Consider the following 19232-nt stretch of genomic DNA (forward strand, 5'->3'; position numbering starts at 1 on the left):
CCTCCGTGTCCCCAGTGAGGTAGGTACATACTATCAGCCTTGTCCCACACTTGTGGATGGTGAAGTTCAAGGGCAGAACTGACTTTCCCAGTGCTGCTCATCAGCCACACATCTGAATTCCAAAGAAAGCCGAAGAGTCTAGGCTTTAAATTTTCTAAGGACATGATCAGGGGTTGTTCTGTCCCACCCAAGTCCAGTGACTCCACCTCAAACAGAGCAAGAATCTACCACTGAATACTGTCAGCCACACAGACTTGCCCTCCAAACCTCAATGACACTTTCTGAAAACAGAATTAACTCAAGCACTCAAAGCTACAGGCCTCGGAGCAGTGCTCTCCGCCCTGCCCACAAGTCTCTTCAAAGTCAAAATAAAGTTTATAAAAGTAAATTATCTCATTTTATAACTTAAGTGCATCAAGCATTTCCTTAAATATAGTTCACACTGAAAATAAAGTTACTTTTTGCTGTACAGTTGATGTCTGTTATAATTAGGAATAAACTTTGATGATAAAGTATGAAAGGTAATACACTCACGCACACATCTATCTGTCTGTCTGTCTGTCTATGGGTGTGTGGATGGGTAGACATATGCACCTCTTGACGAGAGCTTCCCCAAAAGTGGTGGGAAGTTGTTAGGAGTCTCTAGGTATCTAGTTTGCATGAAAATGCCTATATTTAAAATCCCTGTCAATGATAAACACATCTTCATACCTAACACTAAGACTCTTATTAGAAACATTAAACTATGCAATCCATAATGTATTCAGTCTTTGGAAATGCCAAGCTACACCATATCATTATACAACAGCATCCCCGACAAAACTCCCTCCCCAACCCACCTCTTCCCTGCCTCCCCATCCTAAAGCCAGCTGACCCCTCATGTAATATGGTTGTTCCAGAATGGGAGCCTAGCCACAGAATTCGAAGGGAGGGCTCAAGAGGTGAAGTAAGAATTCTGCATGGAGTACAGGTGGTCAATGGGGTTTCCCACTCTGGACTGCAGGGGCCCAGCTTCTGAGGTTGCTAGGAAACAGTCACCCAGGTTACTGAGGGAGGTGTCATCACTATCCAAGTCGTGGAAAAGGGGCTCAGCACCTGAAATGGAGATGAAACACTGGCATGAGGGTCTGGAAGAAGTGACTCATTCAGTGCTGGGCAATTCAGCTGACTTCACCCAGCATGGTCTGAGCACACCTCCCAGGGGACGCTTTCTACTGGGTGCGAGGGAGGGGGTGGGGGTGAAAGGAGAGCTACATAGAAGAGTAGGAGAGGGCATAATCCTTGTCCACAAACAATCTCCTCAGGGGGCTTATGTCTAAAGTGCAACAACTGAAAATAATGTAAACTAGGATATGACAAAGTACTAAATTGAGTGCAGCATAAGCAAATGTCAGAATGTCTAGACAGTGAGGGTGGGAAGTGGGCATAGCACCACAGGCTGGAGAGACAGAGGCAGGTCTTCTAGAGGACTTTGGCCACAAAAATGGTTCTTGAAGGAGGGATGGTAAGAAAACAAACATCAGCTCTGCAAATGATGCTCACGAAACCTCCGGTGACAACACTCGTCCTTTCAAATAGCACACGTATACTGAGTGCTGGCTCTTTCCCCAGATTTGTACTGCAAAGGAAAGGAAAGTTAGGTGCCCCCACTCGACTAATATACATCTTTGGCAAAAAAAAAATCAGGAGGGCAAAGTAAGGAACAGCTGGAAAACCACTGTGACCAGAACCTTGAGGCATGTACATTTCACCTCTACTTCAGTACATTTCACCTCTACTTCAAGTGAATGGGAGAGATGAAAACAGCAGTTTATAAAACTTATCATGTGGCTTTAAGTATTCATTTTACTAAAGGATTCATCACAGGAGTCCTTTATGTAACAAGACCCCCAGGACTCTAAAAATGTAAGAATTTGCAAAAAAAAAACAAAAGTCATTTGCCCTGTTTTTGCAAAGTGATGGAGAGAAGACAGCTACAGACCTTACATGAGTTTTCTAAGGGAGCAAAGAGGATGGCCATCACTGTAGTGTGCACATATATATCTACATGTGTATAAATGAATGAGTTTGGTCAGTGACGAGCCTGCAAATAGCTGGATCTTGGTGTTTGCCGAATGCATCACATGGGAAGATAGGGCTGATTTTAACATTATAGATAATTTTTTTTAAATGAAGGCAAAAAAGAAGTTGACAAAGTCTGTAAGTTGAGGCATATATCTCTAATACTAATGTTTTAAAGGCTTGCTGAATAAAACACTTTTTAGCTATCAGGGTGACTACAGATTTCACAGTACAGATGAATGCATTACATAGGCCACTTATCTTCTCTGTATAAAAATGCAGTGGCCTATATTTGGGCCTGAGATTGAACTTCAGCCTTCCACTCCAGAGCCTGCCCACTCCATCAGGGTGCCCAGGCCCCAGCTTCTGCCCCTCAGCTTAAGCAGCAAGCTGGAAAAGTGGGGGAGTCTCAGCTGCCCCACCCCCTGTGTTTAAAGAACCTCAATTTGGCTGGGGTGAGACTGGGAGGAGATACTTTTCACTTCACAAGTCAGTTTCTGTTTCAGGAATTACATTAGAATACCTATTAGTATCTGTAATAGGAGAGTCCAATTCAAACACCTGTTTTCTGTGCTTTACGTGGTACATATAATGTTAAGAGTGTGCATGATTAAAGCCTCTGCCTATATCACTGCTGATAATGCTTATGAACATGTAAGTGTGGTGCCAGGCATGAAATCAAAGACTTGGGAAGTTCAACCCCAACAAACAGGTCTACCATGAAAACACAACCCCCGATTCAAACTAACGAATGAGAAGCTTTGAAAAGGAGAATAAATGGAAACGTGACTAACGTGTATGCACGCTGGTCTTTCTTCTGGAGCCATCAGTTAGGTGATTCTAGTGGTATTTTGTGGGACACTTATTCTGCTCTGGAACTTTAATGAGCATCTAGGAACTGTGTAGAGGTGTCTGGGAGGAGATGAAAAACTCACTCAAGCAAGCTGTGCGAAGTCCCTGCGGGGCTTGAGTCCCTCTTACCATAGGGGTGCATGTGGTCTCCAGGCATCTGGGGTGGGGTGAGACCCTGTCGGAAGGGATCAGAGCTGTAGACGCTCTGCTCGATGGCCAGGAGCTGCTGTGCGGTGGGCAGGGCCGTGTAGGGGTTCATGATCCCTTCCATTCCAGTGCTCCCGCCACCGTTGGTCTGAGCTGTGAGACAAAGAAGAAGGCAGATCATTCTCCACATGCATCCCAGCATCCCATGCTGGGAGGGAGGGCGGGCCACAGAATAGCTCTGAACTTCCCATGCCCCACTGGCTGGTGACCACACATGTCATGTGATCATGGCTACATCATTTTACTTCCTGGATCTTGGTTTCCTCATTTATAGAATAGAAGGGTTGAGGTGACCTCAGTGGGTCCCAGTCTGTGCCCTACCAAGGGCCATCAGGGATTACCCTGAAGGATAGGGATGGGGGGTGTGGTACTTGGAGAGCTCCCTTGGACCACATCATTAAAACAAAGGCATTTGATGCTACACACAGGCTTGGCAGACAACAGCGTGGGTGGATCTAAAGATCCTTCCAGCATTACCCCACTAGGAGCCTATCTGTCAAGTAGGGTGCACGACTCTGGCCCAGAGGACTTCATGAAGCTGATGTGAAGACTCCATGGGATCGTCTGTATGTGCTTTGGAATTACAACTTGCTACACTCGTGTACAGAATCTTATGAGAAAAGGAGGACTCAGTTCCTGCTCCCATATCCCTCTGTGGTTCTCTGAACATGGTTCTATTAACTCTCAGAGACTCTATCTTCCATCTTCTTAAGTCTCCACTAGGAGCTGCCTGTAGAATCCTTCAAAGTTCCAAGCACAAGGAACTTGTTCTCATAATGCCTCGAAGCATCCTGCACTCTCTGAGCATGTGGACCTCGATGCAGTCAGCCTACATGGCTCCTCCTGAGGCCCTCTCATATCTGCGATCCTCTCTGAGGGTCATAGGGCTGTGCCATAGGACTAGCATCCCATGACCCGACCCTAGGGACGCAAGACTGAGGTGCCAAGGACAGAAAGACAGGTTCCAGACCTCCAATCAGCACTGGAGGTGGACTTGGGGCAAACTCAGGTCTTCTGACCGGTTTGTACCTCCTCCCTGCCCCAGCACTCATGCCCTTGCTTCACTTCTCTCCCAGAGCATCTATCTTGCCATTAAGATACTGTTTGGCCTAGAAGGTAAAAAGCAAAAAGAACTCTTGACTGCATGAGTCAAATTCTCAGCGGAGCCTAGCCCAGGTATCAAGCACAAGGCAAGGTCTATGCATGGACAAGGGGCTCAATGTCGCATTCCACAGTCTTGCAATGGTGGTCCAAGGCCAGCAGCAATGAGCGCTTGTTAAAAATGCAGACTCTCTGGGCCCACCAAGACATTAAGAATCAGAATCTATACTTTACTACAAGCAACTATACGCCAATAAAATGGACAACATGGATGAAATGGACAGAGTCTTGGAAAGGTATAATCTTCCAAGACTGAATCAGGAAGAAATAGAAAATATGAACAGATCAATCACAAGGAATGAAATTGAAACTGTGATTTAAAATCTCCCAACAAACAAAAGTCCAGGACCAGATGGATTCACAGGTAAATTTTATCAAACATTTAGAGAAGAGCTAACACCCATCCGTCTCAAGCTCTTCCAAAAAATTGCAGAGGAAGGAACACTCCCAAACTCATTTTATGCGGCCACCATCACCTGATACCAAAACCAGACAAAGATACTACAAAAAAAGAAAATTACAGACCAATATCACTGATGAATTTAGATGCAAAAATCCTCAACAAAATACTAGCCAACAGAATCCAACAACACATTAAAAGGATCATACACCACGATCAAGAGGGGTTTATCCCTGGAATGCAAGGATTCTTCAATATACACAAATCAATCAATGTGATCCACCATATTAACAAACTGAAGGATAAAAACCACATGATCATTTCAATAGATGTAGAAAAAGCTTTGGACAAAACTCAACACCATTTATGATAAAAACTCTCCAGAAGGTGGGCATAGAGGGAACCTACCTCAACATGATAAAGGCCATATACGAAAAAGCCACAGCAAACATCATTCCCAATGGTGAAAAAGTGAAAGCATTCCCTCTAAGATCAGGAACAAGACAAGGATGACTACTCTCTCCACTACTACCCAACATAGTTTTGGAAGTCCTTGCCACAGCAATTAGAGAAGAAAAAGAAATAAAAGGAATCCAAATTGGAAAAGGAGAAGTAAAACTGTCACTGTTTGCAGATGACATGATACTATACATAGTAAATCCTAAAGATGCCACCAAAAAACTACTTGAGCTAATCAATGAATGTGGTAAAGTTGCAGGATACAAAATAACACACAGAAATCTCTTGCATTTCTAGACACTAACAATGAAAGATCAGAAAAAGAAATTAAGGAAACAATCCCATTCACCACTGCAACGAAAAGAATAAAATACCTAGGAATAAACCTAACCAAGGAGGTAAAAGACCTGTATGCAGAAAACTATAAGACACTAATGAAAGAAATCAAAGATGACACAAACAGATGGAGGGACATATCATGTTCTTGGATTGGAAGAATCAACATTGTGAAAATGACTATACTACCCAAAGTAATTTACAGATTCAACGCAATCCCTATCAAATTACCAATGGCGTTTTTCACAGAATTAGAACAAGAAATTTTATGATTTGTATGGAAACGCAAAAGACCCCAAATAGCCAAAGCAATCTTGAGAAGGAAAGACGGAGTTGGTGGAATCAGGCTTCCTAACTTCAAACTATACTACAAGGCTACAGTGACTAAGACAGTGTGGTACTGGCACAAAAACAGAAATATAGATCAATGGAACAGGATAGAAAGCCCAGAGATAAACTATGGTCAACTAATCTATGACAAAGGAGGCAAGGATATACAATGGAGAAAAGGCAGCCTCTTCAATAAGTGGTGCTGGTAAAACTGGGCAGCTACATGTAAAAGGATGAAATTAGAACACCCCTTAACACCATACACAAAAATAAACTCAAAATGGATTAAAGACCTAAAAGTAAGGCCAGGCACTATAAAACTCCTAGAGGAAAACATAGGACGAACACTCTTTGACGTAAAAAATAGCAAAATCTTTTTTGATCCACCCCCTAGAGTAATGGAAATAAAAACAAAAATAAATAAGTGGGACCTAATGAAACTTCAAAGCTCCTGCACAGCAAAGGAACCTATAAGCAAGATGAAAGGACAACCCTCAGAATGGCAGAAAATATTTGCAAACGAATCAACAATGGATTAATTTCCAAAATATATAAACAGTTCATCCAGCTCAATATCAAAAAAAAAAACAACCCAATCAAAAAATGGGCAGAAAATCTAAATAGGCACTTCTCCAAAGAAGACATAAGGATGGCCAAGAGGCACATGAAAAGCTGCTCAACATCACTCATTATTAGAGAAACGCAAATCAAAACTACAATGTGGGATCACCTCACACCAGTCAGAATGGACATCATCAGAAAATCTACAAACAGTAAATGCTGGAGAGGGTGTGGAGAAAAGGGAAGGCTCTTGCACTGTTGGTGGGAATGTAAATTGATACAGCCACTATGGAGAACCGTATGGAGGTTCCTTGAAAAACTAAAAATAGAACTACCATATGACCCAGTAATCCCACTGCTGGGCATATACCCAGAGAACACCATAATTCAAAAAGACACATGCACTCCAATGTTCATTGCAGCACTATTTACAATAGCCAGGACATGGAAGCAACCTAAATGTCCAACAACAGATGAATGGATAAAAAAGAGGTGGTACATATATGCAATGGAATATTACACAGCTGTAAAAAGCAATGAAACTGGGACATTTGTAGAGACATGGATGGACCTAGAGACTGTCATAACAGAGTGAAGTGAGTCAGAAAGAGAAAAACAAATATTGTATATTAACACATATATGCGGACTATAGAAAAATGGTAAAAATCAACCCATTTGCAAGGCAGAAATAGAGACACAGATGTAGAGAACAAACATATGGACACCAAGTTTGGAAAGCGGGGAAGGTTGGGGGGGAATGAACTGGGAGATTGGGATACCAAATTGTACACTCTAAATATATGCAGTTTATTGTCTGTTAACTGTACCTCAATAAAAGTTCTTAAAAAAAAATGCAGACTCTCTGGGCCCACCAAGACGTTAATAATCAGAATCTATACTTTACCAAATATCAGGTGATTTAGGTACATATTAAAGGGTGAGAATCCCTGCTATAGGGTACAAACAGACCACTCAAGAATTTCTGCTGGGCAGCTGAGCTGGGCGGAGGGGCGTATTCTTTTAAGAAGGACATTGTTCTAATATAGCTATTCTTGCTTTTTTTCTTTTAACTTCCCTGGAGGGTCCCACAACCTGTCTCTCTTCACACCCCCCCAAATCCTCACACTACCCCTAGCAAAAACAACAACGAATGAAGGTCCACGGAGGTAAGGGCATGTTAAGGCAGCATGGCCGAGCGGAACTTAGAATCAGTGAGACACGTTCCAGCTCCAGCTTCAGCCCTTATTGATCTAGGACCATGGTTAGTCTTGCAGAGCTTCTGTTTGTTCGTCTGTAAGATGGAAATATGAGTAACTTCTCTGGGTTAGAGGTCGTGGATCAGGTCAGCAAGTGTGAGGGCAAAAGTGCTCAACAAAGGAGGCGATGACTATTTCACCATCATTATTTTTACCATTTCATCTTATTTTGGAAAGGAGTAAGTCCCAGCTGTGCCTTCTATGAAACCGATTTGCCTGGAAGGAGGAGGGCCAGGCAGGAGGAGAAACTGGTCACGCCTTCGACTCTGCAGGTAGGCCTGACACAGTCTCCTGACACTGCAGCAGGGTGAGGTTTGGGTAAGCTTAGGGCCACCTCCAACCTGCAGGTGCTGGGCCTGCAGCTGGCGTCCTCAGCCCTCTCACAGCTCTCAGGGTTCGATCCTCCCATCTCCCAGGCGGGTGTGGACTGGGCTTCATGGAGCTCACAAACGTCCTTCCACAGGCTGGGTGGCTGGAGGCCCCCGGCAGGGGAGGCCTGGCGGGGAGGAGGCGCCCGCTTACCGGAGCTCAGCCTCTGGGTGTTCTGCTGATCCTGCTGCTGCTGCTGCTGCCGCCGGGCCAGCTTCTTCATCTGATGAGGAGAGGACCACAGGATTAGAAGTCGGGGGCCTGCAGCAGGTCCCGCAGCAAGACCGGGGGGCAGTGGCTCGTGGGGAAAGCAGAGAGACACCTTCCCCAGCTTTTACTCAGGAAAGGAGCCACGCTTCAGGAACAGTGCCTTGAGCCCGATGCATGGCGGCTGAGAGCTTTTTACATCACAGCCGGGGACAGACAGCTGGCTGAGAGGCAACAGTGCGGCTGGTCTTAGCAGGAACGGGGATTTCCTCTCAGCAAATAAAACCTGCTGCTTATGTTGTGACAGTTTTATGTGAGGCATAAGTGAGGGGATGTGGGCTGTACAGCCCAGCTTAGACGTGCAGCAAGGGCCTGCTGACAGGGTGTGATTTGGGACAAGCCAAGAGGCTGTCTCCCCCATTCCCCTATCTGCTGGCCCTTGTAGCAGACGCACCAGGAGATGCACGCCTCTAGTAAGGAGCTTGACTCCCAAAGCACCCTGTTAACAAACAAACTTCCCAGAAGGAACATTTTAACACAATGTTTCTCAAAGTGTGTTCTGTGGAATATCGGGGTTCCATGAGATATTAATATATTACTTGGAGCGTGTGTGTGTGTGTGTGTGTGTGTGTGTGTGTGTGTGTAGGGAGCATTAGATTTAAAATAAAATTCTTTACTGCGTGATTTCTCAGAGCCTCAAATATGCTCTCTGCTTATGTATCCATAGGCTATAGGTCCTCTCAAACCTACTGAACCATGAAATCCTTCCACAGAAGGACCATGGACTACACAGAAGCAGCCCTGCTCTGAGGAATTCAGTTAGGGAAATGGTGTCTTAACCAATCATGATCAGCTAACGAGATAGGAATTTATCACCCACTACAGATTAGGGCTGCAGAGAAATGGGCCACCAATGCACACACATGTACAGGTAGGAGAGTAAATAAGTAAAGGTTTAAAATAAATAAAAGACCATGGTGGGGGGATACAGACCTTGGTAGGATCCAGAGGGTAATACGATGATTGGACCCATATCAAGGAGGGGCGAGGCACTGGCAAAGGTGAGTAAGGGCATCCCTTATGCCGTAATGTTGTCTCAGACCAATCATATGGGTGCTCTGTAGGTGTCCCTATGAAATTCCAAAGGAACTCTGGTATCTGGGTGAAATGAATGGGAATTAAAGTACCTGATTTTCCCAAAACACCCAGAAAGGCTGGCCAGATTCACAGCCATGGACAATAGGAAAATAAAAGCCATTTCATTAAAGCAAATGCCCCGTCTCTCCCCTTCTGCAAAGCTGCTCTGGCTGAAATGATTACTGATCACAGAACTTTTGCACCAAGAGAACTACTCTCTCCAGTGAGCTGAAGTTAGGAAATCTGCTGGCAAGTACAATGTCCAACAATTGTTTCAGGAAACCAGCCACGTGGAGACAGAAGTAAGAAGCAGATTACCTTAGCTCTCTGGTTCTGGAACCACACCTGAACGACACGGACGCTCAGCCCTGTCTCTGCAGCCAGGGTCTCCCTCACCTTGAAAAAATGAAACATTCGAAATATAGAAACATTGACCTCGGAGAGTAGAGGACAGAACATTTCCTGTGCAGTTCATGGGGAGGCCAAGAGACTGCATCTTACACAGGAGCTGGTGAGTGTTCAACGCTCAGCAAAATCCCAAACACAAGAGCATCGTTTCCCTTTGGGTAGAAAGAAGGTCCTTCCCCAGGTAAACAAAGAGAGGAGTAAGCATTCATCTGGATGTGCATTCCAAGAGGTGTTTCTGAGTTTCTCTTCCTCTGGAAACGTTCTTAGATATCAGCAAACCTTCAGGTGGTTCTTAGATATTAGCAAAATCTATTGTTGTGTTTTAGCGATACTCCAGGCATACGCATTAACCTACTTAAGGAGAACCGAGGGTGAAAATCATTTTGCAAAAACAAATGGTTCTCTCTTGCTCTCTTGTCTAAATTCACTGACCTAAATTTTTGGTTTTGTCCCTCATAGCTCTAGGTGACTTTGGGTGTTTCACGAATATGCATATTCACTGTGAGCCCTGCCCAAAGAAGAGCCATCTGGGATCCGGCGGGGCAGGCAGACAGCGCTGCTGCAGACACACGTATGGGGCCGTGCAGAGATGGTGCACGACGGGGATCCCTGTTACGAAGAGACAGGTTTAAATGTCTACCCTCCACACAGGCACAGGGTGAGGGGCTGGCAAGGGGGCTAGAAGCGAAGGGGGAAGGAGCACAGATTTCCCAAGTGTGGCCCTGGGAGACACTGCCCCCTCTTCGTTCGAGTCCGAGGAGCAGATGAGATGGTAGCAGCTCCTTGAATAAACAGGTCAGTAGAGCAAGCTGGAGGCCTTGGGAAGTGCTCACCTTTGTCATGCCAGTCAGGCTGAGGCTTAGGAGAAGCAGGGTGACGAGAGCAGATTTTAAAAGCACATCCTTCTGCTAAGCCAACTGAAAGAGCAGTGTGCCCAGGGGCCCACGTCCACCTGCTGAAACCCTATCCATCCTTCAGAGGCCCAGCTCAAAAGCCACCTGTTCCACAAAGCCTCTCCTGATTCCCCAGACAGAGGTGACCTTTGCCTTCCCGCAGCTCCTGGCTGCCCCTCTGTTCTGGTCCTTGGAGCTTTCTCCCCGGTGTCCAGTGCACACATCTCCTCCCCGCTGGTGGCCTGGAGGCTGCCCGGGGACAAGCACTGGGCACAGGTCATACAGAGGCTGGCAGTTTAGTACATGCAGAGCAAGTACGCCAACGAGGAAGTGGGAATTGGTCCTTGTGCAGGTCTACTTTGGGGCTATTTCACTTTCTATCAGCTCTTCCCCCAGAGCTTTGGGGCCGCAAGGGCAGCAAAAGGAAGCATTTGGCAGGTGGGAGACCTTTTTTCAAAAGTCAGGACTGGTGGGAGACTGTATTATTGTTCAGTAAGTATCCATCCTTCCTGCCCCTGCTCCATGGAGGGGTGGACCCTTCCCCTGCACTCCCAGTGGGCTTAGCCACGTGACTTGCTTTGGCCCATGGGATGTGAGTGCATGTGAAGTGAGTGATACCCAAGGAGAGACTGTCAGTGGGACTGCCCAGCAGGACTTGGCCTCTTGCCTTCTGCCATCATCATGAGACCCCCGTGCCCCAGGTGGCCACTGCCCTGGACTCTTGAATGAGAGACAGATGGGGCACCTGAACCCAGCTGGGCCACAGCCAGCCCACAGCCCAGGAGCAGGAGATAAAGGCTTGTTGGCAGCTGCGAAGGCATGGTTTGTTATTGCAGTAAAAGCGGATTCATGCAGAGAGGGAGGCAGGAAAAACAATGCGAAAAAACTTAAAATGTCTTTCTTCTATGAATTTCGATTCAATTTCAACTTCAGAGAGCTTGCTTTTCTTGTTTGCACTGCATACAACACAGCACCCAGCATATGGCAGGGAGTCAACAAATGGCGGGCGCTCAACAGTACTCAATGGTACAATAGACTCAACAGTAGTCTGGTGGCAGAGACTACTAATTGTCCCAAATATCCATTCTCTTCTCGCTCCTATAAGCGACTGAATCCCCAAGCTTTTGCACGGCACGTGGACACCCAGATAGACTCATTTCCCAGATCCCCTTGCAAGAGGTACAGCCACGGGATTAAATTCTAGACGACACATATGAGTGAAAGTGATGCAAAATATCCCAGGGTGTGTCCGTAAAAGGGCAGCGGCTTGCCCCCACTTCCTCTTTCTCCACGGTGGCTGCAAAAAATGGTGACATCTGGAGCAGCCCCTGGGTCCCATATGATGGGTATACAGCCTCTCAGCCAGTCTTGCGTTGCTCACCTCTGGACTGTGATATAAGAGAGACATAAACTCCTATCTCACTAAGTCCCTGTATTTTTTTTTTTTTTTTTGCATAACTGTTCACAGAAGCCCTATCTGTAACAGCCCCGAACTGGAAACAGGTGAATGGACAAACAACCCATGGTATATCCATGGGACACCATGCAACAACAAAAGTGGATGAATCACAACTGGGACGAATGCCCACATCACCACCTCAAGCAGAACAAACCGAACCAAAAAAGAATACATGCTACAAGTCACTGTGTTTTCACTTGGTTGTAACACCTCGATCTATATCCCAGTTGGAATGTGTTATTATCTATTCTCCCCATTGCTGGCCATGAAATGAAAGGTACAAGCAAGTAGCCAGCTGGAGTGGGTATGCATGCCCCAAAGCACAGGGAGGTTCTACCAGAGCCCCGGCCACAGCTGCAGTGATCCCTGGAGCCTCCAGCGGGGCTCAAGGCCACCTGCCCAGACTCTGCCTGAACGGCCTCCCCCACCCTGACCCCCAGGTGCTCATCGACATCCCAGAGGGGTCCAGGGTGCACACAGAGAAGCGGAGCCCCATCCCTCTTCCTCCCTCCTTCCCCCATACCTTCCTGCACGGCTTGGAGGATACTTCAAACGAGGCCTTGAATGCTCTCCTCTGTTGGGTTGTCAAGATGGTTCTGGGACGTTTGGGGCGTTTATGGTCCTTGCCGTCCTCAGCGGCGCCTTTCCCTGCCCCGTGGGCTGACTTGCACAGACGGTCTTCATCATCACTTTTGCCTGAAAGAAGCAAAAAACAACGTGCTGAGTCCCTCAAGGCCACTTCCTGGACTTGTATGTTATCCCATACCACTTGGACACTCAGGTCCAGGTTTCAAGGATGACTTAAGATAAGAATGCAACAACCCAAACCCCCAGGAAGGGGCGAAGGAAAAACTTCTAAAACTTGGAGTCAAGAACCAGACAAACTATCATCACAACTCAGGACTTTCTCCCAGGATACTGTCCTAGCTCCACATTGACTAGCTGTGTGACCTCGGGTGAGTGACATGTGGCTCAATTTCCTCATCTGCAAAATCAGGATATAGGAGAACCTCCTTCATTGAGGTTGTTTGTGAGGATGAAATGAGTTTACCAAGAAGGCACTCAGAAGGCTGCTTAGCATATAATAAATGCCCAGTAAGCATTGGTGGTTACTATTTCTTAAATGCCATTTTTCAAGTCGAGACCTGAGTAAGTTCTGTATAACTTCCTAGATACTACATCTGAAATTCTAGCCACTGTCAGGAGGTAGAAAATGATACTGTTTAAAAGGCCATAGAAGACCAGCATTAGACTACTTGTAGGTACAGACAACATAGACAATTAGTCAAAATTGCCTATCTATACAATAAATAACTCTCTATTAAAGTAACTGTATTGATTTATTTATATTTATGTGAATTATTTCAACTCTATAAGCAGTGATCAATACAAGGAGAAACTTGAAGGAAATAAAGCCTCCAGTACATATGACATTCTTTCCCAGGCTACCTCTCGCATCCCACAGACTTCATACTCTTCAGAAGATGCTTCTAGGATCTGGGAAATGCCCATGTGAGAAAGACTCTTTCCTACTTTCAGCATTAAAAGCCACAGGCAGTTGTGTGCCCACATTACCCTAACGAGATCCTCATTTCTCTCTGGGTCCTCACAAAGCTCAGCTGTCCTTCTTCTTCCAGGAGAAACCTTTGTCCCACTAGCTTCCCCAGCTCCAGTCCCCGGATTCTGATCCGCTTCCCGGCCACTTCAAGAAATCCAGGATGAGGGCAGCCACCACGTGTGAGCTACACATCCTTGTTCTTTATCCCGCCCTCCTCTGGAAAGATGCTCTTTGCATACAATGTTTTAGTTTAGACGTTAGTTGAGTTCTAATTTTTGACTCTGCCAGAGCCAAAAAAACTTATTTTATCTGAAAGACAATGGCTAAAACTCTTTCCTCTATGAACTTTTAGACATACAGTTTGAACATGAAGGAAGAGTTCCTTGAGGGCATGACCCTTGCAACGTAACTGAACAGGGTCTGACATAGGCAGACCTAGGTCTCCATCCAGCTGTGTTTCTTGTTTTAAGTACAGCCCTGTGCAAGGGACGTCCTGCACTTAGCCTGCCCTGGAAACAAGAGTACCCACCAGGGGGTGGCACAAGAGAGGTGCTATTGTGTGCAAAGCAACCAACACAGAGGCACAGAGGAGGCTCCTATTAGATGGTGTGGAAAGGACGTCTTTTCCCCTCTGCCTCACACCTCTCGACAGTACAAATGAAAAAACCCACAAGATGCACGAAGAAGAGATTAAAGAAGAATCCTCATGACGAGGAGTGGCCACTCTGGCATCTTCAACTCTCAGGCTGCTCTTTCCAGGGGGAGGGAAATCAGTAAGCTGATCTTCGTCAGACCTCCATATTGAAGGGGTTTTAGGATCTTTCTAGAAGGAGGTTTCAGAATAACAAGGAAACAAGAAGCATGTAAGAACTAAAAGCCTTAGGGAAATAAGAAGACCCCACAAGAGGAGAAAAGGTAGAAAAAAGGAAGCCATTGTGCAGATTCACCCTTGCTGGGTCCTACATCCTGCTGTTCAGAGACACCCCCCAGCCCCACCCACAGAGCCCAGTCTTTAGTGAGGCCAGTAATTCTCTCTGCTGGTGGATTTTTTGGGGTCAAAAGGATGCTCCTCTGGTACAGGTGATGCCTTCAGTGATGTTTCTGAGGAAACACGGTTGACATCCCACGCCAAGGATTGTGTAGGTCTCCTGCAAGGCAGGTGACTACAAGGGGCTGAGTCTGGAACAAATGAGTGAGAAATCCAAAGTACAGAATTTATTTTAAAATGCACTGTATCATCTTCAGAAACGGCATGTCTTATACCAGGTTTGTCCATAAAATGGTATTTGCAAATGTCTTACGGAGTCAGTCTAATTCTTTTACCGTCACATAGCTTGATGCAAATGTATAGTGATGACAAGGATGATGAAACTAATGAAATGATCTAAAATGATGCTAGATTCCATGATAATGGCTCATATATGGTGACACCATTCAGGAGAGCAAGATGGCACGGTGTCCACACACATGGGCTCTGGAGCCACACGGACTTGGGTTTCAGTTCTGGCCTCGCAGGTTATGATGTGTGATTCTGAACAAATCCCCAAGACTCAGTTTTCTCATTGGAGGAAGTAACAGTGTTGTTGGAGTTAAACGAGATGATATATGTAAAGGGTATAGCCCTGTCTAGAGTGTGATACGTGCTTAGTAAATCATCGTCACCATCACCATTATTTCAAAAGAAGTGTTCTTAATCTGAGACCCACGTTTTCTGTTATTAACAGTTGCACATTGATGGGAGTCGGAGTTAAGGTTTCACACTACAAGCGTTCATTCTTCTCTCTTTGCAGACATGATCCTAGCTCACACCGAGAGCTGGTTTTATAGAAAGTCAGTATACAAGTGCTTGTGAGAAGGAAGAGAGAGGGACAGGGGCTTTGGGCTGGCCCCAGAAGGAAGATGTGATTGCTGAACTTTGTTCAGAGCCCGAGCAGTGGATGGTTAAGGCCCCTGATGTCTTCCTACTGTCTTTGGACTTACTCCTGCCTGGGTACATGCACATTTCCCCATACCTGCTATCCCATCATAGAACAGCAGAGAGGAGTGGGGGAAAGAGTCATCTCCATTTTTGGATGATGTGAGCATCACAGGCAACTGCTCATTCATTCTCTCTATATCCCTGTGAGAAAAGAGAGATGAAAACATTTGTTTTCAGAAGGAGAGGAGGGGGAGAAGAGGGAGAAGAGATACGTCAGATTAAAATTGGTCTCTGGAGTGTTTTTATCATTTTTTTTTTTGTGGTGCATTTTCTCCCTCTGATTCCTCCTTTTTGCTGTTCAATATCTCTCTCTTCTGTCTCCTAAGGGGGCCCATTTTGCCTTCCAAGAAGTATTAGATGCTCTAGACCAGGCACCTACAAACTTTTTGTAAAAGGCCAGAGAGTAAAATATTTTACTCTTTGCAGGCCTTATGGCCTCTATTGCAACCACTCAACTCTGCCGTTGTAGTACGAAAGCAGTCGAGACAGGATGAATAGGCATGGCTGGGTTCCAATAAAACTGTATTTCAAAAGCAGGCACCAGGCCAGATTTGGCGTGCATACCGTAGTTTGCTGACCCCTGCCCTAGACCTCCCCTGACCCGTTCTCCATCAAAACTTACACATCCTCTGTTCCAGGCTTTCAGGCTCTGACACTGGGGGCAAGAAGCACTGCTCATCTGCTACACTGAGGAGTCAGTGATTAGCATGGTTTGATGTGTCTAACATATAGACACGGAACAGGAAATGCCTCCAACCAAACAGCCACCACGGTGGAATTTCAGCCGTCCTGGCAGATCTCAGCAAGAGAGATTCTGAAGATGGAGGAATAGAGGGCCTTTGGGCATCTCCCAAAGGGCCAGTCAGATGGCACAAGCCAGCCGCCAAGGGGAATGCAGACCATCGCTAACCATCACCCAGCTTCGGTCTGCAGGGTTGTAAATATTATAAGCATAGCAGTGCCCTCTGACTCCCTCAGGGAATTTCCAGGCTGCTCCTGGGATGTTCACGGAGGCTCCCGCCACCTCATTCAGCAGGGGCAGGGCTGCCTGACTCTAATGCCAACTTCTCCACTTAAAGATTTGTCCAACAGAAAAGGAAGTTTTGAATGAGCCAGGAGATTTCTCCCAGGGCCAGCAGGAGGACTGGCGTGCAGAAGATGAAGAAAACACTTCCAACAGCAGAGACATCGTGGGCGCGGAGGGAGGGACGTCCCCTCTGCATCGCCAGAGGCTCCCACTCCCAGATGCAGGCCAGAGCGACCCCTCATAATTTAAGCTGACACCCCTCAGCGGAGATGAAAGGAACACCACTTGCCGTCTCCAACAACAAATGTCAGCATCCCTGGAGGCCATTCAGACACACGCAGCATAAATCTGACTCCTCGAGGGAAAGTCCAGAGATTAAGTCTCCACGCACAGCCTACCAGGGTGAAATGAATTTGCTTGGCACAAAGTTGGAACATGTTTCTCAGGGCCTGTCTTTTCCTTTTCTCATAAAAAAAAAAAAAAAAAAATTCTGGAATGGCTCCGGGGCTGTTGTTTCCCCCTTGCCTGGTCCTCCCACTCGTTTATGACATAAGCAATGGCAGATGAAAGACCCAGCCATGCTTTATGGCCGCAAGACAGGCTGTACTACCTGTGGGGCCTCACAGATTCATTTCAGGTTGTTGGAAAAATCCCAACAGCCCATAAACAGGGCAAGAGATATCAGAGCTTGGCCCAGGAGGTGAGGGTGAGGGAGGAGGACCAGAGACCCTCGTACGAGGGAAGGGAGAGGCAGGAACAGGCCTCAGATGCTTCACCCGTGATGAGTCTCATAAATGTCCTTCAGGCCGGGGGAGTAGAGGAAGGCTCTGGGACTTGCGGTGGGTGGAGGCGGGAGGGAAAGAAGTAAGGGAGGAATTTACGAAGACAGAAAATATAGGAAACGATTCTGGCCGCTGCCCTGCACTACGGGATCAGAATTCCATCCTCCCAGAGCATAACCGGGGTCAGCTCTGGATGCAAGGCAGCATTTCACATTCAAGAGGCAGTAGGCAGAGCTCTCTAGAATAGCAAAGTCCCTGCAGCTACTGTTTCGAAACTGCCTTACACAGAGGCTTCAAGGAGGTCACAACTCAGACCCAAATCAAGCTCCCGTAAGAGATTTGCCTTGGACCTTGACCGCGTAATCATCCTCTCAGTGAGCATCTCTTGTGGGCACATGTGTTGGACACTGCATAAGGACAATTCTGGGCTGCAGAGAGGATGAAGATTTGGCCTCTGCTCTCACAAATCCCAGATTAATAGAGGAGAAAGATCCCGTGCCAACTGCTTTGAGGAGTTGGAGGAGGGGACTGGGGAGGTGATACAGTACAGGTGTCATTCAAGGTGAAAGTGAACGACAGACCATGAACAGAAGTTGCCAGGCAGGAAAGGACAGAGAGGGCATTTTATGTCCAGAGAGAACTTCTAACGGCATGGGAGCAAGACCTGGACCCGGGAAGTGAGGCTTATCAGAATACACCTTCACGAAGGGGAAGCTGGGATGAAGTGAGAGAGTAGCATAGACATATATACACTACCCACTGTAAAACAGAGAGCTAGTGGGAAGTTGCTGTATAACAAAGGGAGATCAACTCGATGATGGGTGATGCCTTAGAGGGCCGGGACAGGGAAGGTGTGGGGGGAGTCGCGGGAGGGAGGGGATATGGGGATATGTGTATAAATACAGCTGATTCACTTTGGTGTACCTTATAAGCTGGTAAAAGAGTGTAAAGCAATTATATTCCAATAAAGAGCTTAAAACAACAGCAACAACAACAAAAATAAATAAATAAATGCAGCAAACTCAATAAACTCTTCGAAGTGGAAAATAAAAAAAGAATACACCTTCTGCTTGCATGTCACTAGGTACTCAGCGCTGTGCACTGCGCTGCAAGGGGATGAGAGAGATCTGAGCCGACCCCTTGCTCTCAAGGAACAGAAAACTGTGTTAGAGTTAGCACATGTGAAACAATAAATATAAAATAGTATTTGGTCATGCTCTTTAGGCATGGTATATATAGAAGGGGAAAGCGGGGAAGGGATAAAGCAGGAGTTTGGGATTAGCAAATACACACTACTATATACAAAAGAGATAAACAACAAAGTCCTACTGTATAGCACAAATAACTGTATCCAATATCTCCCACGTATAATAGAAATGAACCTGAAAAAGAATATATATATACACACACACACACACACTCATATATGTGTAAGTGGATCACTTTGCTGTATACCTGAAACTAACACAACATTGTAAATCAACTATACTTCAATTTAAAAACTGCAGGCCTATAGGAAAGAGGGGTGTCAAAGAGCCAGAGGAGCTAGTGAAGGCAGGAGTCTAAATGCAAGGGAGGAGGGAGGAGTGGACCTGGAAAAGCAGAGGGGAGACAGCAGGGGTTCTGAGAAGGGCTCAGCCTTGAACTGGAGAGAAGGGGAGAGAACGTGCATGCAGGCCAGTAGGGAGATCTCAGGGCCTCGGCAGAGGGTGCTCTTCTAGGGGAAGAAACACATGGTGGAGAGGCCATGTGGAGCCTACTCCAGGGGTCCTGATGTTCCAGAGCCAATG

General features: G+C 46.2%; 1 protein-coding gene across 1 annotated transcript in view; it reads right to left on the bottom strand.

Moving 5' to 3' along the window:
- Positions 1-934: 934 nt before the first annotated feature.
- The window catches only part of LMX1A (LIM homeobox transcription factor 1 alpha), a 152640-nt gene continuing 134342 nt past the window's right edge, over positions 935-19232 (bottom strand). Inside the window, exons 4-8 of the mRNA XM_057728868.1 lie at positions 12621-12793; positions 9656-9733; positions 8147-8216; positions 3043-3213; positions 935-1095 (exon numbers count right to left, since the gene is read on the bottom strand). Coding sequence (XP_057584851.1) covers positions 935-1095; positions 3043-3213; positions 8147-8216; positions 9656-9733; positions 12621-12793 — 653 coding nt within the window. The remainder of the gene's footprint in view (positions 1096-3042; positions 3214-8146; positions 8217-9655; positions 9734-12620; positions 12794-19232) is intronic.

This window comes from Hippopotamus amphibius, chromosome 3 (genome assembly GCF_030028045.1).
Source record: "Hippopotamus amphibius kiboko isolate mHipAmp2 chromosome 3, mHipAmp2.hap2, whole genome shotgun sequence".
Classification (NCBI taxonomy): Eukaryota; Metazoa; Chordata; class Mammalia; order Artiodactyla; family Hippopotamidae; genus Hippopotamus; species Hippopotamus amphibius.